Source organism: Bufo gargarizans, chromosome 9, assembly GCF_014858855.1.
Source record: "Bufo gargarizans isolate SCDJY-AF-19 chromosome 9, ASM1485885v1, whole genome shotgun sequence".
In the NCBI taxonomy this organism is placed as follows: domain Eukaryota; kingdom Metazoa; phylum Chordata; class Amphibia; order Anura; family Bufonidae; genus Bufo; species Bufo gargarizans.
In genome coordinates, this window is record NC_058088.1 from 19769868 (window position 1) to 19796588 (window position 26721).

At 45.2% G+C, this 26721-nt stretch overlaps 2 protein-coding genes across 4 annotated transcripts in view; one reads left to right on the forward strand and one right to left on the reverse strand.

Moving 5' to 3' along the window:
• The window catches only part of LOC122946540 (class I histocompatibility antigen, F10 alpha chain-like), a 131924-nt gene extending 129719 nt beyond the window's left edge, over window positions 1–2205 (forward strand). For all 3 annotated transcript variants that reach the window (XM_044306242.1, XM_044306244.1, XM_044306246.1), the window contains 2 exons: window positions 916–967; window positions 1869–2205. In XM_044306242.1, coding sequence (XP_044162177.1) covers window positions 916–937 — 22 coding nt within the window. In that variant the 3' untranslated portion in view covers window positions 938–967; window positions 1869–2205. The remainder of the gene's footprint in view (window positions 1–915; window positions 968–1868) is intronic.
• Window positions 2206–6241: 4036 nt separating this feature from the next.
• NOTCH4 (notch receptor 4) overlaps window positions 6242–26721 on the reverse strand; it is a 75992-nt gene continuing 55512 nt past the window's right edge. The window contains exons 23-32 of the mRNA XM_044305390.1: window positions 12981–13279; window positions 11949–12317; window positions 11723–11868; window positions 11172–11400; window positions 10502–10580; window positions 10276–10417; window positions 9809–10116; window positions 9558–9705; window positions 9110–9207; window positions 6242–8906 (exon numbers count right to left, since the gene is read on the reverse strand). Coding sequence (XP_044161325.1) covers window positions 8052–8906; window positions 9110–9207; window positions 9558–9705; window positions 9809–10116; window positions 10276–10417; window positions 10502–10580; window positions 11172–11400; window positions 11723–11868; window positions 11949–12317; window positions 12981–13279 — 2673 coding nt within the window. The 3' untranslated portion in view covers window positions 6242–8051. The remainder of the gene's footprint in view (window positions 8907–9109; window positions 9208–9557; window positions 9706–9808; window positions 10117–10275; window positions 10418–10501; window positions 10581–11171; window positions 11401–11722; window positions 11869–11948; window positions 12318–12980; window positions 13280–26721) is intronic.

The window sequence follows — 26721 nt, forward strand, 5'->3', positions numbered from 1 at the left end:
GCTGCTTGCAGCGTTTTGGTGTCCGTCTGATGAAACTGAGCCAAACGGTAAGTCAATGGGGACGGATCCGTTTTCTCTGACACAATCTGGCACAATAAGAAACGGATCCTTCTCCCATTGACTTTCAATGGTGTTCAAGATGGATTCCTCTTGGCTATTTTAAAGATAATACAAACAGATCCATTCTGAGCGGATGCAGACGGTTGTATTATCTGAACGGATCCATCCATGACGGGTCCACACAAAACGCGAGTGTGAAGGTAGCCTAACTCCACAGGTGCCACAATCAGCGTTGATCACGGCACCTGAGGGGTTAAATGAAGGGGCTGGTACAATCGCAGTCATTGCGGCTGTTTGCCAGCTGTATGATACAGCCGGCACCCGCCGTGTATGGAACGGGCTCACTGCAGAGGCCGCTCCATACAAATGCGGGCACATAATGCGGTACTTGTATGGCCGTAAGGGGTTAACCTATTTTAACAGCTGTTAAAAACAGGCCCATTGATTTCAATAGGATCCGTCTGGCTGTGAAAATAGTCAAAAATAGGACATGTCCTATTTTTTGACGCCTGGGATTCATTGTCTGCTAATAATCGGGTGAATAGCCCCATAGACTGCAATGGTTGTGAAACAGCCGCCTGCATGTCGTCTAACTGTGTAGATCGTTTGCTTTAGTTCTCCTGTAAAGTCACATGACTGACGGCAGATCGGAGATAAACCGCCGTCTGACCAACCAAATCCAGAAGAATTTTGAGAGATCTGATATCGCGGTGTACAAGAACGAGGAAAATGTGAAATATCTAAAAATCACAAAATAGAGAAACTGTAAAGAAGAATTTACAAACTTTCTCCACTTTATATTTACATTTTATGAGCGACATTTTGTTAAAATCAGAAATTTTCCTGTTTTCGCAGCTTCAGACACTTCGTCATCTGATGCGTCCGCTAATGCCGCTAAAGCCTAACGGTGAGTGATTGTGTCTGATGTAAAGGACTCCGCCATGTAATGAGATCTGGGAACAAAGATTAGGAGAAACCTACTGGGATGAGAGAGATAAGGGGTGAGACACCATGTTAGGGGCACAGATCTGCCATTCCAGCATCTCTGTCAATCTGGTTGGCTTAACCCCTTGTGTCACCTGTCCAAGTACATGGCAGGGAATAATGTCTCCATATATATGCGCTGCTGTGCAGGACATCCCAGAAGCTATGGCCCGCATGTAGTAATATGAGTGCACCCAGAGTTTGGCATAAATTGCTCCAATAAGTGGTGTAATTTGGCGTATTTATGTTTAGAGAAAGTTTATGTGTCCGGTGAATGCCTCCCGTTCACTTTCCATCTTCCTGTGTAATAGACTGATGGAAACCAGCGTTGATCAAAATTTTTGTAGCTCCTTGAAATAGAAGAATGTGACAATGCGGCCCCCAGACCAGAAAAGGTTGTGCCCCCCGATCTACAGGATCAGTAATCTGCCCCTACGTTCTGCACTGTATATAGGAGCGAAGTTTGAGTTTCCAGTGAGAGACATCTTAGGGCCTCGTTATAAATTTGGCGCATCCTGCTGCACGCCGTTTGCCTAAACAAAAATCTACGGCACCGCTGACTTTTCTTAAAAAATGTTGCATACACGTGTTTGTGACTTTTCAGCGCCACTTTTTTTCCTGACGCAGGGAGATGATAAATCTCCCCAATGTCTCTATGACCCGCGCTCCGAGGCATCTTGTCCTAATGTTGGTTCTCACTTTCTCGTGTAGTAAACCTCATGCAGTGACGCGTATATATTCTGGTCTCCTCGGCCATTGTTAGGATATTACTGGATCGGTGTAATGACTTCTAATGAGAACATTTCCTGCTTTTGTCTTTACAGATCCAGACGGGCGGCCATGAGCTTTCCTGGGAAAAGGGATATGCAGATTAGATTTATGTCATGTCTCTGCAGTGCCACCTGCTGGAGGAAGCGACCCTGTAGTCAGTGTCCAGCCCTGTAATAGGCATTGGAACAGGACAAAGGCAAATATCCTCAGTCAGGCTTCAAGACCCGATAAAGAGTAAAACATTGACTTGCCAATTTTTGCCAATCTGACCAGTGTCACTTTATGTGGTGATAACTTTAAAACGCTTTTACTTATCCAGGCCATTCTGAGATTGTTTGTTTTTTTTTTGTCACATATTGAGTTTTGTTTGGCTGTTAACCCTTGCTTTGTTACGGGAAAAAATGGATTAAAATGGAAAATTTGCCCAAAAATACCTGTTTTGGCACCGTTTTTATTATTTACAACGTTCATCTGACAGATTAGATCATGTACTATTTTTATAGAGCAGGTTGTTACGGACGCAGGGATACCTAATATGTTTACTTTTTTAAATTTATTTAAGTTTTACACAATGATATCATTTTTGAAACAAAAAAAATAATTTTAGTGTCTCCATCATTTTTATTTTTCTGTTGTTCACCTGAGGGGTTACATCATCTAATATTTTTATAGAGCAGGTTCTTACGGACACAGCAATACCTAATATGTGTACTTTTTATTTATTTATTAAGGGTTTACACATTAATATAATTTTTTAAACCCAAAAAACTTTTCACTTTTTTAACATTTTATTTTTTACCCAGACCCAATTGGTTCTTGAAGATCCAGTGGGTCTGATGTCTGTATAATACAGTACAGTACACTATATAGTGTACTGCACTGTATTTCACTCACACTTTGTCTGAACAGATCTCTGCCTTGGAAATTCTTTTGTCCCCTTCTCCTGTCTGATACCTTTTAACAATGAGATCCCTCTGATGCTTTGGAAGCTCTCTGTGGACCATGGCTTTTGCTGTGGGATGAGACTAAGAAAATTTCAGGAAAGACCAACTAGAGCAGCTGAACTTTATTTGTGGTTAATCAGAGGCACTTTACATGATGGCCGGTGTATGCTGACTCCTATGTAACATGATTGTGAATGTGATTGCTTAATTCTGAACACAGCTACATCCCCAGTTATAAGAGGGTGTGCACACTTATGCAACCCATTATTATTATTTTTATTTTTGTTTTCTTCCCTCCACCTAAAAGATTTCAGTTTGTTTTTCAATTGAGTCGTACAGTTTATAGGTCACATTTAAAGGTGGAAAAAGTTCTGAATGATTTATCTTTGTCTCATTTTTTTACAGCAGAGAAACCTGACATTTTAACAGGGGTGTGTAGACTTTTTATATCCACTGTATATAGTTTTACTGAAAAATCTGATTACTGTAGTATTGAACTGTACTGCACGAGTAATCAGATTTTCAGATTTGTACATCCACTGAGATCTAGATGTGACAGCGTGTGGTTTTATAACACCTTAAGAGTCTTACACGCAACGTAAGTGGTGGACCACCTCCTGTAGCTGTCATTGGGTTGCCATACTTTCCACTCCACTGCCATTTAAGGCAGAATTACAGTATAACCAAGTTTTAACAGTTTTTGCAGTGAGTGAATGTTGAATATACCCTCATACAGATTGTCCTGTTTGGGCAAATCCTTTACAACAAAACACCAATGAAGAGCAGATTGCAAGATGTTCGTTGCTGGCGTTTCCTGGTTCAGCTGTAACTCCTCATTGAAAGCAATGGTCCGTTGACGTACAGCTGAGATGAGCCGGATTCTCCAGAGGGAGAGCTGCTGTTTGTACCAGCTCTCCACTGTGTCTCATACGTGGGATACTGCGTCTCTGCTATGTCCATAGGGATGACAGGCATAGAATATGGGTGATCTTCAACCAACATCCCCTCCATACATAAGTTAGCCCCCTCTGTAATAGCAGCAGGGGATTAGCTATAGGGGTCTCAGCAATCTAAACTAAGACCGGGCCCCAAACCAGGGGGGCCCATAGGGCCCTCCTTGCCATTGGTGCACCACTAATAACGTATTGCCATCCTCATGTGTGCTGCAGCGGGGCAAGGAAGTGATGCCCCCCTGCCCCACCTTTCCCTCTGATAGCCTACAGGCCTCGCGCCTGTAGCCTTTGAGAGGGCAGCACAATGATGTAATCGTCCTCATGCCGCCTGAGCTGGGCAGTGTGCAGCTGAGAAAACACCATTTATTTGTACTGACACACAGAAGGGGACATTTTTTGTACTGACACACATTTTAAGGGGGTATTTTTTGTGTTTGCACACTATAAGGTGGTATTTTGTATACTAGCATGCATTATAAGGGGGTATTTTTCTGCTTCTGCACACTATAAAGGGATATCTTTTTTGTACTTATAAGGGGAATTTTTTGTACTGGTGCACATTGTAATTTTTTTTTGTATTGGCACACATTACAAGGGGAAATTTTTTGTACTAACTTACACTATAATGGGGTATTTTTGTACTGGCACAAATTATAAGGGGGTATTTTTTGTACTAGCGCACACTATAAAGGGGTATTTTTTGTACTGATTTACAATGTAAGGGGGTATTTTTTGTATTGGCACTTATTATAAGGGGGTATTTTTTATATTTGAACTCATTATAAGGGGGTATTTTTTATATTTGAACTCATTATAAGGGGGCATTTTTGTACAGGCTGTGACACAGTGAGAGGTTTGGTCTGGGAAAACTGGTATTTTCCTCCCAGCATGTGCTGCAGGGCTGATGTACAGCCAGGTGAGGCCAAATACCGGACCGGATTTTAAGTGCCGGTCCGGGTTTTAGCAGCACCTGCTGTCCTTAAATAGGCAGCTGGGCTCAGAAGCCAGGTCTCTGTATTGGGATCTGGGAGCCTTGTGTCTGGATGAAGGCTTGCTACCTGTTTGGCGTGAAAACAGGTTGGTGCTGCTATCAGCAAGGACTCTTTGAGGCAGAATTGCCGCATGGTGTGAATTACCACCAACACCGCAAGGTGACTTTTTGTTTGATTGCGACCGCTTGTTTTGTCAGTTGCCTAAAGTGTCAATAAAACACTGAACTGTTTGATCCAAAGAACTTGTTGTTGCCTCTATACTGCGTCCGCTAATCCTGTCTACCAGAGAGAAACCCCACAAGGCACACATTATAAGGGGGATTTTTGTACTGGCACACAATATAAGTAGAATTATTACTACTGGGGGACTATGGAGAACATGATTACTAGTATGGGCACTCAGGGACATTATTACTATTTGGTGCACGGTTAACTCCTTCGCGACCAGTGCTGTACATGTATGGCGCTGGAGCAAAGTGCAAACATGGCGCCCGCTCGCACATGCAGCTAATGATTGCCACTGGCAAGGATGCCGATTGTAGTCATTAAAGCTTTTAGATGCCATGATCAAGTGAGATCACGACATCTAAAGGGTGAAAAACCTTTAGATGCCGCACCTTCGGGCTTCTTACTGGCATCCTCTGCGGCCAATGACTATGCCGGTAATTGATTTCAATGCACTGGGTCTCTCTGAAGAGACCCAGGGCATTGAAGCTGTAATGTGTTTTTTTTTTGGCGTAATGGAACAAAGGGTCAAACTGGCCGATTTGCCATTTTTTCATCACTTCTCTTACCCCAAAAGAATGTAATAAAATGTGATCAAAAAGTAACAGCACTATTACTGTGGTGGGCACCCTTGCACAATATCAGCTTAGAACCATTATTCTTGAGGGACATTAGGTTTAAATTATTATTATTTCCTGGGCGCAGTTATGTTTTAGGACACCATGTACCAATATTGCTCGCAGAAAGAGAGAAGAGAAGCGCACATGCCCCATTAACGAAGCAGAGTTTAGCTTCGGATTTTGACACTGTAATTTGTGAAAATAAAAAAAGTGTCACGTCATCAACGTGAGATGAAGCAAGTCTTTCGATATTTGCCGCAAGTTCGCAAGGACCCCAGCGGAGCCCATACATTTTACGGTAGGACGGAGGCAATATTGTTAACAATTTTTTTTAACTAATCGGGTTCAAATACAGCAATCTGAACCCAATTTGCTCAACAATAGTCAGGAGGGCTAGCTGTTGATTGAATGGTTAGCTATTCGATATCTAATGTGTATGGCCAGGCTTAGCAGATCGGTTGATTGTAAGGGTAAGAGTGTGTACTGCAAATAATATAGAGCCACAACAATCCACGTGCCGTTGTATAGAGTCTCGATATGGCACTCTTTAAAGAGACCTTATGCTTTAAAAGGAGGATAGCTATATAATCCAACAGAAAAAAATAATTCCTTATCCTTGGGCCTAAATTTGGAGGCACAGAGATATGGGAATGGTTAGGGTTACCAGCGAATAATAACACAGCATAAAAACATAATTTCCATGGTTTTTAATAAAAAATACACATAATGACTGAAATAACAGGTATTTAACAAATGGCTGCCTGTAAGAAAAAGTGCAAGAGGCTTGTTTCTAAGTGCTGTGCACATGGTCTGTGATTACAGTCACTGTTCCTTGTGCTCCTTAGTTCGAATGAATGTATTGTCACCAGACACAATGTGCCGTGAATGGTAAAAAATACCCATTGTTCCTTGCACAAGCCAATGTGAATTTATTTTATTATGGCAAAGTGGTTTATTTCTCACCTTCCAGCATGCTGCGATTCCACTTTTTTAATGACTCTTGGAAATATTTGGTATCCTGTACACAGGAAGGAGGGAGATGCAGTTTCCGTTTCTCGGCTTTTCAAAGAAACTGGATGAAGGAGAGGAGCAGCAGCTGGGGAGAGAGCTCTGCCTGGCTCAGAACACTAACAACTGGAAGAGGCTGCCCACTCAAAGTTTGGAGTGGAAAAAAAGGGTACACTACGGGAAAAATTGGCCGTACATATTAGACAAAGGTTGTCCAAATCCCTTGATTTTGGAAGGATCAGTCAACTATCTAAGGTGTGTGAGAGCCTCCTAACTCTTCCCAGATGTTGCGTAAAAAATGGACCAGGCATGTTGGATTTCAAAATACCCCATCCGTTATTTCTGCAAGAATTAAGCCACCGACAAATGGGTGGCAGCATGTTCCGCATGGACAGCTTAAGTGTGTGGCCAACTTTATACATCTACAGCTATCTAAGAGGGAAATGGAATTTTTTGTAATCATAGGTATCTCTTAGAGGGCTTGTCCATGATTTTGAAAGTGATCAACGATGGTCCACTGACCATCCCCTGTCCCCCGGTCAGCTGTTTCAGAGTAACTTCAGCACTGAAAGTTGGTGCAACAACTACACGGCTCTTCAATGGGAGCAGTGCTGCAGTTACCAGTTCTGTCCACTACACAGTTGATGGAGCGGTGTAGATTCAGTGCTGAAGCTACTGCAGAACTACTGATCAGAAGGGGTGCCAGGTGTCGGACATATTGATGGCCTGTTATGAGGATAGGCCATTACTTTTAAAATTCTGGACAACTTCTTTAAGGGTATTTATTTAGCACAATTTTCTTATTTCAAGCTACAGAAGATAAATATATGAATCTCCTTTAGTCACAATGTATTATACTGAAGGGTAGTCATGTGGAATGAAATCAAACAGGAGATGAGACATGGAGACAATCAATTGTGCAGGTTATACCAGAATTGTCCTCAAAATTGGAAGATGTATACATTTCATCACAAGATATATGAGATCAAGCCCAGTGAAGTACACAAAAGAAAGGGTGCTCCATAACAGGGCCCCATTATGATGTTTGCCACCCAAGACAGAAGGGTCTGATGTTTGTTTCACTCTTTACTCGATTTCCATGACCTTTGGCTAATTTCCTACTTTGTTGTGAACATTGCAATTCTTCTGAAGAAGAGAGTCCTCCACCAATCTTGGATACCCAGTAGCAAAGTGAATACGGTGAATACCCCCTATTCAAAGCGTGCCATAGCAGCCACATGGTCTGTGGTATGTTCACCCTTGATTAAAGTCGTGAAACACTTGTTTTGATCCCATTCATCTCAAAAGACAAGTCTTGGCTCAAATTTTTACGTAATCTCTAAGAAAAAAATTAGTTCTTAACAAGAAATGAGATGTTTTGGCACAATGGCAATGAGCGTATAAAGATGCCCTTTATCCATCAAGTGCTTGTGGGATTATCCCTTCTTCTATTGACCTGAATACCAGATCAATGATTAAAGACATTTAATGAAGTTATGGTGATGCAATACCCCAGGGGTTTCTGGACTCGGGTGAGGGAGTAAGGAAAGGATGGTGATGCATACACGTCTTTTGTGTAGACTGAGTTTCCTCTGGGCTGGCAGGAGAAGGGTAACCATACTGTGATGATGGAGGGGTCAAGTATACATTATGCCCAATCTGGTCGGTATGAGGACTAGATACGTCTTTTTTAGGTGGATGATCCATAGCTGGAGTAGAACAATAGTTGGACACATTGTTTTGGCAGTTTGGTGATTTGGGATAGTGAGCTTCTGGTAGCCAGTGGGCATGAGGAGACATCTGCTGTCCTCCACCTGAATATGAAGCTTCTGGCACTGTACAACCTGTCGGACAAAAATGAACCTTCCAGCCTCTATGACCTCCCCACTGACACTGAGTAACCCCAGATGAAAAGGAGCCACTTCGGGGATAGGGTGGACAATTTCCTCCATAGTTTGCCATTGCAAGATGTGATTGGCAGCAGCTGGTTTCCGATTGCGTTCCTTGCAAATAAGGTGGAGCAGAACCAGGCGGAGCACTGTGATAACAAGAACTACTGAGGTCTATGTGAGGCAAAGGAGGAGGTTTGACAAGTTCCTTGGCTCGAGGTCGGGGGGTCTTTTTTAGCTGAGGAGCTCCAGTGTTTGGGACAGCAGGTGTGCCCCTATTCAGAAATTGGCTGCTTTCCTCAAGAAGTCGTAAGATATCCCTATGGCCACGATCTCTAGCTGCATGTCGAGGCTGATGACCTACGTGATCCGATAGGTCACGATCTGCCTGGTGTTCAAGGAGCAGTCGAACAGCTTCATAACTTCCTTCACGTGCAGCAAGGAATAGCGCTGTTTGATCCTATTTTATCATATTGAAAAAAAAATTGCAATTTTAGAAGTAGAAGTAGACATGCAATAACACCCATTTACCTAATTTTGTATGACATTTTTTTTTTTTATGGGCCACCAAGTACAGATCCAGCCTTTACATAACGTCAAATATAATTCTATTTACAGAACATGAGTGAAATCATAAAACCCTTTTACGTTTGTCTTTTTTACCCTTTTGTCTTGAAGGTCTTTGTTTGCGCCATTCGTCAAAAGCGTCTTCATTGCAGGGACATTATTGACTGCAGCAGCCCAGTGCAGGGCAGATTTACCTATCAAAAGGGCAGAAAGAAAGCAAAAATAGATGAGGATAGGTCCCTGCCAGAGGTGTCTGGCAGCAGCTTTCTCCTTTCTCTCCACTCAGAACTCATGCATGCTCGGCCCCCCTCCTTGCCAGACCTGTCGAGAGAAGCATATTTGCCTACTACCTGCCGCTTGGTTTCTAGCTCCTTTGGTCAACCATGCTCTGGTTCCTATGGGGAGGAAGTAAGTATGGTTCCCACTTCCCTCCACAGGTCCGGCAGGGAGGAGGGGCTGCTCAAAAGGTTTTCAAAGGTGGAGAATTACCTTAAGTCTATATTATCCAAGGCCATGCAAATAACATGAATGTGTGAAAACATACCTCTGTTATCAGTTGCTCCTATATCTGCACCACATGCAACAAGTTCTTCCACCATATTTTGTACAGGAAGGCGAGAGGCCAATATTAGAGGAGTGCAACCATCATGCATTCGAGCATCAATATCTGTCTGACGGCATCTCAAGAGGGTCTTGCAGAGGAAGAAAAGGATGAAATTATTAGCTCTGGTTATGAAACAATCTGATTGACCATGACTGAATGTCTACAATCTGTGATCAATTACATTAAGGTACCTGGAAAACCCCCAGAGCATCAGCAGCAATAGCTGTATGAATTGGTGTCCTTCCCAGCCTGTCCTGGACATTAGTATCAGCTCCTGCATCCAACATACACTTAATGGCATCTTGTCTGGAAAAACGAGCAGCTAGATGAAGAGCTGTCTCTCCAGTAGAATCAATTTGTGCATTAAGACTGGCTCCCTGGCCAATCAGATCTGCAATTACACTTGCTGAGCTTTCAACTTCTGGTGGATCCACACCACCTCCAACAGGTTCTAGACCTCCTCCCGCACAGATGGCTGACATAAGTGGAGTCACTCCATCTATATTGGAATAAAGGAAAACATTTTTAGCAAATTACTAATAATTACTGTTAACAATGGAAAAACATAGGAGCACCTGGTATCTACAGCTAACATGTTGAGGGTGATGATGATTGGATAGATGAGCTTTGGGAAAGCAAACAAAACACCTCAACACACCTGGACCTCTCACGTCAATGTCTCTGCTATCAGGGTCCTCCTGGGGTGGAGTTAAAGCAATGCACTGAGGGAAACGAACTCCAGCATCAATATGTTGCTGACTCCACTGTCGATGATCAAGAATGGTCGGGTCTGTATTAAGCTGGAGGATCAAGATAGAGAAGGTGAGTTCTTGTGAAGAGAAGAAGGGCTGAGCCTGGAAGAAATTAAGGAATTATTCTCATACCTTTAGTCTTCTAGATTTAGGTGGAACAATTCCTTCTTCTGGGCCTGAATCATCATAACCAGAGTCATGTTTTAGTGGTCTAAAATAGAGAATTAAAATGGGGAAATAAAGCATCGTAATGAAGAATTTTTAAGTTCAGAAAACTTTATTTTAATAAATTCGATCTGTACTAATAAAATAAGTAATAGATTGGGAGGAGGGGGATGAAGCTGCAGTTATAGCTGCATGCTATTAGAGGAAAGGAGAGAAATATTTTTAACTAATTTAGCTTTAGTGGTAAATACTACAATCATCATTTTAAAAAATAATTCTGATTGTGTGAAATACTTCCCTTTCCTGATATAATTTAAAAGAAAGAAAACTACTGTCGTTGAGATAGAGCCAAGTTTTTATGTCTAAGGGCCAGCTTTGCAAGGTTCTCTAATATGCACTGAGAGAAGGAAGAATGGTAGGGAAGGAGTTTTCCAGGAAAACAAGATGTATTGCTAATGATAAGTGGGTTCCCACCACCACTACCCCCACCTAACAGCCTAATGATGGGGCCAATGAACACCACAACCACACGTATATCCATGTTTCTGCGCTGGGTGCCGCAGTAGTGAGCTTCTTTCTCTCCTGATAGAGGTGGAGTGTTTCTTACCATCATTATACATTCAGAAAATATACTTACTTAAGACGAACAGAATCTTCTCCAACGGGTTCTCGCCTCCTATTCCCCTCTTGCGCTCGATGGCGGTTGAAGCCAGACGGTAGCCATAGGGTTCCATGCTGACGCTTTCTGCTGACTTTCACCCCAATGATTACCACAGCTACAACAGCCATTCCAAAGACAACACTTACTGGCAAAAACCAGGGTGCCTGATGAACTGGGATTTGAGGACTAGGGGGAGAGGGTGTATCTGATGCAAAACACGTAAAAGCAACATAGAGTTAGGACAGAGAGCAAAAGATATCGGGTAGAATTATTACACAAACGATATCACATTGGACTGAGAAGTCCATTGAATGCATCATTGATCATATGGCAAAGTTTCGCTAGTGGCCTTAGCAGTTTCAGATTGGGGGCTAATACTTTTGACAGATTTACATTCAGTTTCTCAGCTAATGAATTCTGTATTGTACCGAAGATACACGCATCCCAATAGTTACCTGGAGCACTGCACGGTTATCAACAAATATTGTGTGTACTAGTTTCTAAATTATCGCCTGGTATGTACTTACTTGAATTAATATGACGCACTTCCAGAAAATTATATTGCTGCTCTGTCTCATTCAGAGCTTCCAAGAAATGTGCTGCCTCTTCAGAGGTGTCAATACATGAAGAGAATGGACAGCTGGAGCCAAGTATCTCGATGTGCAGGACACACCTGGGGAGCAGAGGGCATTAGACGCAAATTATTTGGTTTTGCTCTCCATCTTCTGGTTAGTTTCTTGTCATCTGACTTACCCAATAGTCTCTTTTCCACCATGATCCTCCCTTCTATTTGTAGCTATTTCATACTTCCACCTTTCCAACTTCTCTGAAGCCAAATCTTGAGGATCATTCTCTTTGGAAAACCTGAACAACTTATCTCCATCATTGTCTTTTGCTAGACGTAACCTTGCATGAAGGTGCATGGACAGAAAGCGCACTAGTTTAATGACATCATGGCGGTGGAGTACAGAGGCATTGTAACTCAGCAGCAAGATCACAATTCCTCCAGGGTTCTCGTGTCCTGAGCAGTCACCTCCATCCCAGCCACACTCCGCATTATCGCATCCTTTCTCACAGTGACCATTGGAGAAATGATCAAGGCAGTACTTGTCATAGAGAAGACTGTGGAAATATGGAAAAGAGGAATTAAAAAGATTTTCTGGAAGTTTTATACTGATGACCTATTCTCAGGATAGGTCGTCAGTATCTGATTCGTGAGGGTCCAACACCCAGGACCCACGCTGATTAGCTGTTTGAGAAAATACCGGCACTGCTGTGAGCGACGAACACTTCTCTGAGCTTTTCCTAGGCCAAGTGTTGTCACATTTATTGGTAACATGGCCGAGGTGCAACTCAGCCCCATAGAGTACCATACCAAGCACAGGCACTATATAATGTAAGGCGCTGTGCTTGGTAAGCATGGAGAAGGCCACAGCGTTCACAGGAGCGTTGGTCCCTTCTCAAATAGCCGATCTGCAAGGTCCAGGGTATCAGACCCCCACCGATCAGATACCGATGACCTATCCAGAGGATAGGTCATCAGTTAAAAAATCTTGGAAAACCCTTTTAAGAGAAGGAAGATCAGAAGAAGTGGGAAGCACAACTCTTTAGGACATCACAACACACATTTCTATGTATATTATATTAGAATTTTGCTCCTAAACATAGCAACAGATCGGGAGAAGGATATCCATGATCCAGACAGTCAACAAGCATAGAAAGAAAGCTATAAGATAAGTGTATGGCTTTTTTGTTTTATCAGGCCCTTATTAATTGATGACTTACTTGCAGGTTCCTGTAGTGTTACAGTCGAAGCCATCATATAGGCACCCCTTATTGTTACACTGTTTGTCACAGATTCCATTTCGGAATGTTCTCCGACAATCTACATGTGGACATTGTTTCCAAGGACCCTGGGAAGGTGAGGAGGTTGGCGGTCCAACATACTGTTGGCATTGGGGTCCAGTAAAACCATGGGAACAATTACATTGTGGTTTCCCATCCATTCCCAGGACACAAGATCCACCAAAATAGCAAGCAAATGAAGTGCACATGTTGGTGCTGCAGGTGGGCCCCAAATATCCCTAAGCAAAAGTAAAGAGAAAAAGACACGATAAAGAACCAAAGGTACCGTAATGGGGATAGACAGCAGTGTAGGATTCTCATTCTAGCACATGGTTTCACCTATCCTCTAGTATATGGCTGTACGATTAGAGCAGGCTTTGCATTTTTTTAAAACTTTTTAGACTTAGCTTTTTTTTTATATAGCTTTCCAGAATTTAAAGTTAATATTAAAACGGGTTTATCCGTTCTGGATAAAATTCTCTCGGCTGTAGAGCACAATGGCACTCTAGTGCAGGAGATGTCTATCCAACTAGGGACGGTACAGAGCGACATTTCCGCAATAAGAGAGAATTTGGTAAAGATCCGCGAGCGAGTCGTTAATGTGGAAAAAATAGTGGACTCTTTGCAAACCGATATTAACATGCTAAAATCCAAAACTTTGTCTCTTGCCTCAGAAAATCAAGCACTACAAAATAAGCTAGAGGACTTCGAAAATAGGTCAAGGCGAAACAACGTCCGCATAATTGGTTTCCCAGAAGGAGTGGAAGGCCGATACTTAGAGGAACAACTTAAAGATGTGGTCTTGCACAACTTAGGCTACTTTCACACTAGCGTTCGGGCGGATCCGTTCTGAACGGATCCGCTCATAATAATGCAGACGGAGGCTCCGTTCAGAACGGATCCGTCTGCATTATATTAGCATATAACAGCTAAGTGTGAAAATAGCCTCGTACGGATCCGTCCAGACTTTCAATGTAAAGTCAATGGGGGACGGATCCGCTTGAAGATTGAGCCACATTGTGGCATCTTCAAACGGATCGGTCCCCATTGACTTACATTGAATGTCTGGACGGATCCGCACGGATCCGCACGCCTCCGAACGGCCAGGCGGACACCCGAACGCTGCAAGCAGCGTTCAGCTGTCCGCCTGTCCGTGCGGAGGCGAGCGGAGCGGAGGCTGAACGCCGCCAGACTGATGCAGTCTGAGCGGATCCGCCTCCATTCAGACTGCATCAGGGCTGGACGGCTGCGTTCGGGTCCGCTCGTGAGCTCCTTCAAACGGAGCTCACGAACGGAAACCCGAACGCTAGTGTGAAAGTAGCCTTAGGCAGTGACTATTTTTCTTCCATGTTTCAGATAGAAAGAGCCCATCGTATCCCAGGAGGGAAACCTATTCCAGGGAGGCCGCCGCGAGCAATCTTAATGAAAGTATTATCATCCATGGATAGAGATATGATACTGAAAAGAGCAAGAGAATGTACTCCTGTTGAGTACCAGGGCACTAGGTTGCTCTTTTTTCCTGACTTTGCTCGGCAGACTCAGGAAAAAAGAAGAAACTTCATAGAGGTAAAGAAACGCCTGGCGTCAAAGGGGATTAAATATTCCTTACAGTATCCAGCGAAACTAAGAGTGATCCATAATGGGACTTCTCTTTTTTTTGAATCACCACAGCAAGCGCTGGACTGGATGGAGCAAGGGGATATTTGAAATCGGGCTCTATTATGATTGAAATGTTGGGGGGGGGATGGAGCGGGGGAGGGGGAGATTGGCTTGAGGTTAGAGGTTCGCTGATCGGGCGGATCAATAGAGAGGGGGGATGGGGGGGAAAGGGGAGGGGGGAAAGGGGAGGGGGGAAAGGGAACCCACCTTGCAGGTAGGGGTGTCTTTTTTTTTTTTTTTTTTTTTCTTTTTTTTTTTTCCCTTTGTTTGTCCCGTGTCTGTTTCCGTAGCAGTGAAGGATGGCCACTAGAATTGTAACTTGGAATGTTAGAGGGCTCGGGGAAAGAGTCAAAAGGCAAGCTATTATGGACGCATTAAAAAGATACCTTCCAGCAATTATCTGCATAGTAGAAACTCACCTTACTAAAGAAACTGTGTCCCGTTTGACAACGGGATGGTATTCTCAATCCTACCATTCCACCTTTAGCAGTTCCTCTAGGGGCGTTTCAGTTCTGATTCATAATTCTGTAGATTTTATTCTTATAGAATCCTACATAGATGATCAGGGCAGATTCATCTTTCTGTACGGTAAGCTGCATGGACATAGTTATATTCTTGCCTTTTTCTATATACCTCCGCCTTTTTCAATGTACCCATTGACTCAGCTGATGCTTTTCTCTGAAAGGAGGCCAGAATGCCGGCTAGTCCTGATGGGGGACTTTAATGCGGTTATGGACCCCAACAGAGATAGGTTTACATTAGACGTAGATCGAGGGAGGAACTCATGTAATTCACCGCTGCCACAGTTTTGCTCGGAGGTTGGAGTGGTGGATATATGGGAACATCTTGGCGGAGGAAAGAGAGTATACTCTTGTGTTAGCCGGGGTGGTAGAGCAATGTCTAGGATTGATTTAGCATTTACTAATGAGAGCAACTTGCGTAATATCCGGAAGATACGATATGGGGTAAGAACAGTTTCGGACCACTCGCCCGTACTGGTTGAGGTTTGCATAGGGGAGAACAAGGATAGCAGGGGGTTAGGATTAGAGTTGAGCGAACACCTGGATGTTCGGGTTCGAGAAGTTCGGCCGAACATCCCGGAAATGTTCGGGTTCGGGATCCGAACCCGATCCGAACTTCGTCCCGAACCCGAACCCCATTGAAGTCAATGGGGACCCGAACTTTTCGGCACTAAAAAGGCTGTAAAACAGCCCAGGAAAGAGCTAGAGGGCTGCAAAAGGCAGCAACATGTAGGTAAATCCCCTGCAAACAAATGTGGATAGGGAAATGAATTAAAATAAAAATTAAATAAATAAAAATTAACCAAAATCAATTGGAGAGAGGTTCCATAGCAGAGAATCTGGCTTCCCGTCACCCACCACTGGAACAGTCCATTCTCAGATATTTAGGCCCCGGCACCCAGGCAGAGGAGAGAGGTCCCGTAACAGAGAATCTGTCTTCATGTCAGCAGAGAATTAGTCTGCATGTCATAGCAGAGAATGAGGCTTCACGTCAGCCACCACTGCAACAGTCCATTGGCATATATTTAGGCCCAGCACCCAGGCAGAGGAGGGAGGTCCCGTAACAGAGAATCTGTCTTCATGTCAGCAGAGAATTAGTCTGCATGTCATAGCAGAGAATGAGGCTTCACGTCAGCCACCACTGCAACAGTCCATTGGCATATATTTAGGCCCAGCACACACACAGGCAGAGGAGAGAGGTCCCGTAACAGAGAATCTGGCTTCATGTCAGCAGAGAATCAGTCTGCATGTCATAGCAGAGAATGAGGCTTCACGTCAGCCACCACTGCAACAGTCCATTGGCATATATTTAGGCCCAGCACACACACAGGCAGAGGAGAGAGGTCCCGTAACAGAGAATCTGGCTTCATGTCAGCAGAGAATCAGTCTGCATGTCATAGCAGAGAATGAGGCTTCACGTCAGCCACCACTGCAACAGTCCATTGGCATATATTTAGGCCCAGCACCCAGGCAGAGGAGGGAGGTCCCGTAACAGAGAATCTGTCTTCATGTCAGCAGAGAATTAGTCTGCATGTCATAGCAGAGAATGAGGCTTCACGTCAGCCACCACTGCAACAGTCCATTGGCATATATTTAGGCCCAGCACACACACAGGCAGAGGAGAGAGGTCCCGTAACAGAGAATCTGGCTTCATGTCAGCAGAGAATCAGTCTGCATGTCATAGCAGAGAATGAGGCTTCACGTCAGCCACCACTGCAACAGTCCATTGGCATATATTTAGGCCCAGCACACACACAGGCAGAGGAGAGAGGTCCCGTAACAGAGAATCTGGCTTCATGTCAGCAGAGAATCAGTCTGCATGTCATAGCAGAGAATGAGGCTTCACGTCAGCCACCACTGCAACAGTCCATTGGCATATATTTAGGCCCAGCACCCAGGCAGAGGAGGGAGGTCCCGTAACAGAGAATCTGTCTTCATGTCAGCAGAGAATTAGTCTGCATGTCATAGCAGAGAATGAGGCTTCACGTCAGCCACCACTGCAACAGTCCATTGGCATATATTTAGGCCCAGCACACACACAGGCAGAGGAGAGAGGTCCCGTAACAGAGAATCTGGCTTCATGTCAGCAGAGAATCAGTCTGCATGTCATAGCAGAGAATGAGGCTTCACGTCAGCCACCACTGCAACAGTCCATTGGCATATATTTAGGCCCAGCACACACACAGGCAGAGGAGAGAGGTCCCGTAACAGAGAATCTGGCTTCATGTCAGCAGAGAATCAGTCTGCATGTCATAGCAGAGAATGAGGCTTCACGTCAGCCACCACTGCAACAGTCCATTGGCATATATTTAGGCCCAGCACCCAGGCAGAGGAGGGAGGTCCCGTAACAGAGAATCTGTCTTCATGTCAGCAGAGAATTAGTCTGCATGTCATAGCAGAGAATGAGGCTTCACGTCAGCCACCACTGCAACAGTCCATTGGCATATATTTAGGCCCAGCACCCAGGCAGAGGAGGGAGGTCCCGTAACAGAGAATCTGTCTTCATGTCAGCAGAGAATTAGTCTGCATGTCATAGCAGAGAATGAGGCTTCACGTCAGCCACCACTGGAACAGTCCATTCTCAGATATTTAGGCCCCGGCACCCAGGCAGAGGAGAGAGGTCCCATAACAGAGAATCTGTCTTCATGTCAGCAGAGAATTAGTCTGCATGTCATAGCAGAGAATGAGGCTTCACGTCAGCCACCACTGCAACAGTCCATTGGCATATATTTAGGCCCAGCACCCAGGCAGAGGAGAGAGGTCCCGTAACAGACAATCTGGCTTCATGTCAGCAGAGAATCAGTCTGCATGTCATAGCAGAGAATCAGGCTTCACGTCACCCACCACTGCAACAGTCCATTGTCATAAATTTAGGCCCAGCACTAGTGTTGAGCGGCATGTCCCATATTCGAATTCGCGAAATTTTGTGAATATTCGAAAGAATATTCGTAAAATATTCGCGATTATTCAAATTCGTTATTATTTCGCATATGCGATAATTCGAATTATCGCATAATACATATGCTATGCAAAATTCACATGTGCGCTAATGAAATCGCCTTACGAAGATTCGCAACTCAATTCAATCACTAATGTATGAATGCAATGCCCTTTGCCTCTGTTCTGGGACAAGTGTAGATATTCGCATGTGCGCTAATAAAATCGCCTTACGAAGATTCGCACCTCAATCACTTTCTAGGGAATGTGAGACTTTTGGGAATCAATCGAGATACAGTGGGGGGTGATGACAGTAGTTGACAGAGTACAGATCAATGTAATCTGTAAGGTGGAAAGTAAAATAAAAAATACGAATATTCGTAAATCGACTTTTACGAAGTTCTACGTATTCGCGAATATGGTGCTATACTATATGAATGCACAGGCCTTTGCCTCTCTGTTCTGGGGACAAGTGTAGATATTTGCATTTGCGTTAATAAAATCGCCTTACGAAGATTCGCAGCTCAATTCAATCACTAATGTATGAATGCAAAGCCCTTTGCCTCTGTTCTGGGACAAGTGTAGATATTCGCATGTGCGCTAATAAAATCGCCTTACGAAGATTCGCAACTCAATTCACTAATGTATGAATGCAAAGCCCTTTGCCTCTGTTCTGGGACGTGCCGATATTCGCATGTGCGCTAATAAAATCGCCTTACGAAGATTCGCGCCTCAATCACTTTCTAGGCAATGTGAGTAAGATCTGAGCTGTTGGACCTTTGGGAAACAATCAATTATATGTGTACTGTAATTTTGTGGGGGGGGGGGGGGAAACAAAAAACGAATATTCGTTTTTACGAATATATAGCACTATATTCGAAATATTCGCGAAATCGCGAAGTTGCGATATTCGCGAAAAAAATTTGCTTTTCGAATATTCGCGCTCAACACTACCCAGCACCCAGGCAGAGGAGAGAGGTCCCGTAACAGAGAATCTGGCTTCATGTCAGCAGAGAATCAGTCTTCATATCATAGCAGAGAATCAGGCTTCACGTCACCCACCACTGTAAGAGTCAATTTTCATAAATTTAGGCCCAGAACCCAGGCAGAGGAGAAAGGTCCCGTAACAGACAATCTGGCTTCATGTCAGCAGAGAATCAGTCTTCATATCATAGCAGAGAATCAGGCTTCACGTCACCCACCACTGCAACAGTCAATTGTCATAAATTTAGGCCCAGCACCCAGGCAGAGGAGAGAGCTCCCGTAACAGAGGATCTGGCTTCATGTCAGCAGAGAATCAGTCTGCATGTCATAGCAGAGAATGAGGCTTCACGTCACCCACCACTGCAACAGTCCATTGGCATATATTTAGGCCTAGCACACAGGCAGAGCAGAGAGGTCCCGTAACAGACAATCTGGCTTCATGTCAGCAGAGAATCAGTCTGCATGTCATAGCAGAGAATGAGGCTTCACGTCACCCACCACTGCAACAGTCCATTGGCATATATTTAGGCCTAGCACACAGGCAGAGCAGAGAGGTCCCGTAACAGACAATCTGGCTTCATGTCAGCAGAGAATCAGTCTGCATGTCATAGCAGAGAATGAGGCTTCACGTCACCCACCACTGCAACAGTCCATTGGCATATATTTAGGCCTAGCACACAGGCAGAGCAGAGAGGTCCCGTAACAGACAATCTGGCTTCATGTCAGCAGAGAATCAGTCTGCATGTCATAGCAGAGAATGAGGCTTCACGTCACCCACCACTGCAACAGTCCATTGGCATATATTTAGGCCTAGCACACAGGCAGAGCAGAGAGGTCCCGTAACAGACAATCTGGCTTCATGTCAGCAGAGAATCAGTCTGCATGTCATAGCAGAGAATGAGGCTTCACGTCACCCACCACTGCAACAGTCCATTGGCATATATTTAGGCCTAGCACACAGGCAGAGCAGAGAGGTCCCGTAACAGACAATCTGGCTTCATGACAGCAGAGAATCAGTCTGCATGTCATAGCAGAGAATGAGGCTTCACGTCAGCCACCACTGCAACAGTCCATTGGCATATATTTAGGCCTAGCACACAGGCAGAGCAGAGAGGTCCCGTAACAGACAATCTGGCTTCATGACAGCAGAGAATCAGTCTGCATGTCATAGCAGAGAATCAGGCTTCACGTCAGCCACCACTGCAACAGTCCATTGTCATAAATTTAGGCCCAGCACCCAGGCAGAGGAGAGAGGTCCCGTAACAGAGAATCTGGCTTCATGTCAGCAGAGAATCAGTCTTCATATCATAGCAGAGAATCAGGCTTCACGTCACCCACCACTGCAACAGTCAATTGTCATAAATTTAGGCCCAGCACCCAGGCAGAGGAGAGAGCTCCCGTAACAGAGGATCTGGCTTCATGTCAGCAGAGAATCAGTCTGCATGTCATAGCAGAGAATGAGGCTTCACGTCACCCACCACTGCAACAGTCCATTGGCATATATTTAGGCCTAGCACACAGGCAGAGGAGAGGTTCATTCAACTTTGGGTAGCCTCGCAATATAATGGTAAAATGAAAATAAAAATAGGATTGAATGAGGAAGTGCCCTGGAGTCCAATAATATATGGTTATGGGGAGGTAGTTAATGTCTAATCTGGACAAGGGACGGACAGGTCCTGTGGGATCCATGCCTGGTTCATTTTTATGAACGTCAGCTTGTCCACATTGGCTGTAGACAGGCGGCTGCGTTTGTCTGTAATGACGCCCCCTGCCGTGCTGAATACACGTTCAGACAAAACGCTGGCTGCCGGGCAGGCCAGCACCTCCAAGGCATAAAAGGCTAGCTCTGGCCACGTGGACAATTTAGAGACCCAGAAGTTGAATGGGGCCGAACCATCAGTCAGTACGTGGAGGGGTGTGCACACGTACTGTTCCACCATGTTAGTGAAATGTTGCCTCCTGCTAACACGTTGCGTATCAGGTGGTGGTGCAGTTAGCTGTGGCGTGTTGACAAAAGTTTTCCACATCTCTGCCATGCTAACCCTGCCCTCAGAGGAGCTGGCCGTGACACAGCTGCCTTGGCGACCTCTTGCTCCTCCTCTGCCTTGGCCTTGGGCTTCCACTTGTTCCCCTGTGACATTTGGGAATGCTCTCAGTAGCGTGTCTACCAACGTGCGCTTGTACTCGCGCATCTTCCTATCACGCTCCAGTGCAGGAAGTAAGGTGGGCACATTGTCTTTGTAGCGTGGATCCAGCAGGGTGGCAACCCAGTAGTCCGCACAGGTTAAAATGTGGGCAACTCTGCTGTCGTTGCGCAGGCACTGCAGCATGTAGTCGCTCATGTGTGCCAGGCTGCCCAGGGATAAGGACAAGCTGTCCTCTGTGGGAGGCGTATCGTCATCGTCCTGCCTTTCCCCCCAGCCACGCACCAGTGATGGACCCGAGCTGCGTTGGGTGCCACCCCGCTGTGACCATGCTTCATCCTCATCCTCCTCCACCTCCTCCTCATCCTCGTCCTCCTCGTCCTCCAGTAGTGGGCCCTGGCTGGCCACATTTGTACCTGGCCTCTGCTGTTGCCAAAAACCTCCCTCTGAGTCACTTCGAAGAGACTGGCCTGAAAGTGCTAAAAATGACCCCTCTTCCTCCTCCTCCTCCTCCTCCTCCTGGGCCACCTCCTCTTCCATCATCGCCCTAAGTGTTTTCTCAAGGAGACATAGAAGTGGTATTGTAACGCTGATAACGGCGTCATCGCCACTGGCCATGTTGGTGGAGTACTCGAAACAGCGCAACAGGGCACACAGGTCTCGCATGGAGGCCCAGTCATTGGTGGTGAAGTGGTGCTGTTCTGTAGTGCGACTGACCCGTGCGTGCTGCAGCTGAAACTCCACTATGGCCTGCTGCTGCTCGCACAGTCTGTCCAGCATGTGCAAGGTGGAGTTCCACCTGGTGGGCACGTCGCATATGAGGCGGTGAGCGGGAAGGCCGAAGTTACGCTGTAGCGCAGACAGGCGAGCAGCAGCAGGATGTGAACGCCGGAAGCGCGAACAGACGGCCCGCACTTTATGCAGCAGCTCTGACATGTCGGGGTAGTTGTGAATGAACTTCTGCACCACCAAATTCAGCACATGCGCCAAGCAAGGGATGTGCGTCAAATTGGCTAGTCCCAGAGCTGCAACGAGATTTCGCCCATTATCACACACCACCAGGCCGGGCTTGAGGCTCACCGGCAGCAACCACTCGTCGGTCTGTTGTTCTATACCCCGCCACAACTCCTGTGCGGTGTGGGGCCTGTCCCCCAAACATATGAGTTTCAGAATGGCCTGCTGACGTTTACCCCGGGCTGTGCTGAAGTTGGTGGTGAAGGTGTGTGGCTGACTGGATGAGCAGGTGGAAGAAGAGGAGGAGGAAGCCGAGAAGGAGGAGGTGGCAACAGGAGGCAAAGAATGTTGCCCTGCGATCCTTGGCGGCGGAAGGACGTGCGCCAAACAGCTCTCCGCCTGGGGCCCAGCTGCCACTACATTTACCCAGTGTGCAGTTAGGGAGATATAGCGTCCCTGGCCGTGCTTACTGGTCCACGTATCTGTGGTTAGGTGGACCTTGCCACAGATGGCGTTGCGCAGTGCACACTTGATTTTATCGGATACTTGGTTGTGCAGGGAAGGCACGGCTCTCTTGGAGAAGTAGTGCCGGCTGGGAACAACATACTGTGGGACAGCAAGCGACATGAGCTGTTTGAAGCTGTCTGTGTCCACCAGCCTAAATGACAGCATTTCATAGGCCAGTAGTTTAGAAATGCTGGCATTCAGGGCCAGGGATCGAGGGTGGCTAGGTGGGAATTTACGCTTTCTATCAAATGTTTGTGAGATGGAGAGCTGAACGCTGGCGTGTGACATGGTTGAGACGCTTGGTGACGGAGGTGGTGGTGGTGGTGGTGTTGGTGGTACATCCCCTGTTTGCTGGGCGGCAGGTGCCAACGTTCCTCCAGAGGCGGAGGAAGAGGCCGAGGCGGCAGCAGCAGAATAGGCCGAGGCGGCAGCAGCAGAAGAGGTAGCAGGGGGAGCCTGAGTGACTTCCTTGGTTTTAAGGTGTTTACTCCACTGCAGTTCATGCTTTGCATGCAGGTGCCTGGTCATGCAGGTTGTGCTCAGGTTCAGAACGTTAATGCCTCGCTTCAGGCTCTGATGGCACAGCGTGCAAACCACTCGGGTCTTGTCGTCAGCACATTGTTTGAAGAAGTGCCATGCCAGGGAACTCCTTGAAGCTGCCTTTGGGGTGCTCGGTCCCAGATGGCGGCGGTCAGTAGCAGGCGGAGTCTCTTGGCGGCGGGTGTTCTGCTTTTGCCCACTGCTCCCTCTTTTGCTACGCTGTTGGCTCGGTCTCACCACTGCCTCTTCCTCCGAACTGTGAAAGTCAGTGGCACGACCTTCATTCCATGTGGGGTCTAGGACCTCATCGTCCCCTGCATCGTCTTCCACCCAGTCTTGATCCCTGACCTCCTGTTCAGTCTGCACACTGCAGAAAGACGCAGCAGTTGGCACCTGTGTTTCGTCATCATCAGAGACATGCTGAGGTGGTATTCCCATGTCCTCATCATCAGGAAACATAAGTGGTTGTGCGTCAGTGCATTCTATGTCTTTCACCGCTGGGGAAGGGCTAGGTGGATGCCCTTGGGAAACCCTGCCAGCGGAGTCTTCAAACAGCATAAGAGACTGCTGCATAACTTGAGGCTGAGACAGTTTCCCTGGTATGCATGGGGGTGATGTGACAGACTGATGGGGTTGGTTTTCAGGCGCCATCTGTGCGCTTTCTGCAGAAGACTGGGTGGGAGATAATGTGAACGTGCTGGATCCACTGTCGGCCACCCAATTGACTAATGCCTGTACCTGCTCAGGCCTTACCATCCTTAGAACGGCATTGGGCCCCACCATATATCGCTGTAAATTCTGGCGGCTACTGGGACCTGAGGTAGTTGGTACACTAGGACGTGTGGATGTGGCAGAACGGCCACGTCCTCTCCCAGCACCAGAGGGTCCACTAACACCACCACGACCATGTCCACGTCCGCGTCCCTTACTAGATGTTTTTCTCATTGTTATGGTTCACCACAACAACAAATATATTATTTGGCCCAATGTATTGTATTCAAATTCAGCGGGATATAAATTTGAGGCCTAGTATTTAGGCGCTGGGTGACCGGTATGGATTTAGTGACAGAATTAGACTTGGAAATGCACAGAAGCGTGTGTGTGTGAAGTTATTCTGAATGACCCAATGTGCACCTTGAATATTATATACCCTTTTAGGGATAGATTTCAAATAGCTCTGATATAGCAGAAACCACTAAATTATGAAATTGCTAAATTGGGAATTGTACTTCAACCCAGAACAAAAAATGTGCTTTGACGGACACTAAATATCTTGCCCAGCAACAACAGTACAGCGGTGGGTAACGAGAGATTTAGAGGGAATTAAATTTGAGGCCTAGTATTTAGGCGCTGGGTCACCGGTATGGATTTAGTGACAGAATTAGACTTGGAAATACACAGTAGCGGGTGTGTGTGAAGTTATTCTGAATGACCCTATGTGCACCTTCAATATTATATACCCTTTTAGGGATAGATTTCAAATAGCTCTGATATAGCAGAAACCACTAAATTATGAAATTGCTAAATTGGGAATTGTACTTCAACCCAGAGCAAAAAATGTGCTTTGACGGACACTAAATATCTTGCCCAGCAACAACAGTACAGCGGTGGGTAACGAGAGATTTAGAGGGAATTAAATTTGAGGCCTAGTATTTAGGCGCTGGGTCACCGGTATGGATTTAGTGACAGAATTAGACTTGGAAATGCACAGAAGCGTGTGTGTGAAGTTATTCTGAATGACCCTATGTGCACCTTCAATATTATATACCCTTTTTGGGATAGATTTCAAATAGCTCTGATATAGCAGAAACCACTAAATTATGAAATTGCTAAATTGGGAATTGTACTTCAACCCAGAACAAAAAATGTGCTTTGACGGGCACTAAATAACTTTCCCAGCTACAACAGGACAACGGTAACGAGAGATTTAGAGGGATTTAAATTTGAGGCCTAGTATTTAGGCGCTGGGTGACAGGTATGGGTTTAGTGACAGAATTAGACTTGGAAATACACAGTAGCGGGTGTGTGTGAAGTTATTCTGAATGACCCTATGTGCACCTTCAATATTATATACCCTTTTAGGGATAGATTTCAAATAGCTCTGATATAGCAGAAACCACTAAATTATGAAATTGCTAAATTGGGAATTGTACTTCAACCCAGAACAAAAAATGTGCTTTGACGGACACTAAATATCTTGCCCAGCAACAACAGTACAGCGGTGGGTAACGAGAGATTTAGAGGGAATTAAATTTGAGGCCTAGTATTTAGGCGCTGGGTCACCGGTATGGATTTAGTGACAGAATTAGACTTGGAAATGCACAGAAGCGTGTGTGTGAAGTTATTCTGAATGACCCTATGTGCACCTTCAATATTATATACCCTTTTTGGGATAGATTTCAAATAGCTCTGATATAGCAGAAACCACTAAATTATGAAATTGCTAAATTGGGAATTGTACTTCAACCCAGAACAAAAAATGTGCTTTGACGGACACTAAATATCTTGCCCAGCAACAACAGTACAGCGGTGGGTAACGAGAGATTTAGAGGGAATTAAATTTGAGGCCTAGTATTTAGGCGCTGGGTCACCGGTATGGATTTAGTGACAGAATTAGACTTGGAAATGCACAGAAGCGTGTGTGTGAAGTTATTCTGAATGACCCTATGTGCACCTTCAATATTATATACCCTTTTTGGGATAGATTTCAAATAGCTCTGATATAGCAGGAACCACTAAATTATGAAATTGCTAAATTGGGAATTGTACTTCAACCCAGAACAAAAAATGTGCTTTGACGGGCACTAAATAACTTTCCCAGCTACAACAGGACAACGGTAACGAGAGATTTAGAGGGATTTAAATTTGAGGCCTAGTATTTAGGCGCTGGGTGACAGGTATGGGTTTAGTGACAGAATTAGACTTGGAAATACACAGTAGCGGGTGTGTGTGAAGTTATTCTGAATGACCCTATGTGCACCTTCAATATTATATACCCTTTTAGGGATAGATTTCAAATAGCTCTGATATAGCAGAAACCACTAAATTATGAAATTGCTAAATTGGGAATTGTACTTCAACCCAGAACAAAAAATGTGCTTTGACGGACACTAAATATCTTGCCCAGCAACAACAGTACACCGGTGGGTAACGAGAGATTTAGAGGGAATTAAATTTGAGGCCTAGTATTTAGGCGCTGGGTCACCGGTATGGATTTAGTGACAGAATTAGACTTGGAAATACACAGTAGCGGGTGTGTGTGAAGTTATTCTGAATGACCCTATGTGCACCTTCAATATTATATACCCTTTTTGGGATAGATTTCAAATAGCTCTGATATAGCAGGAACCACTAAATTATGAAATTGCTAAATTGGGAATTGTACTTCAACCCAGAACAAAAAATGTGCTTTGACGGGCACTAAATAACTTTCCC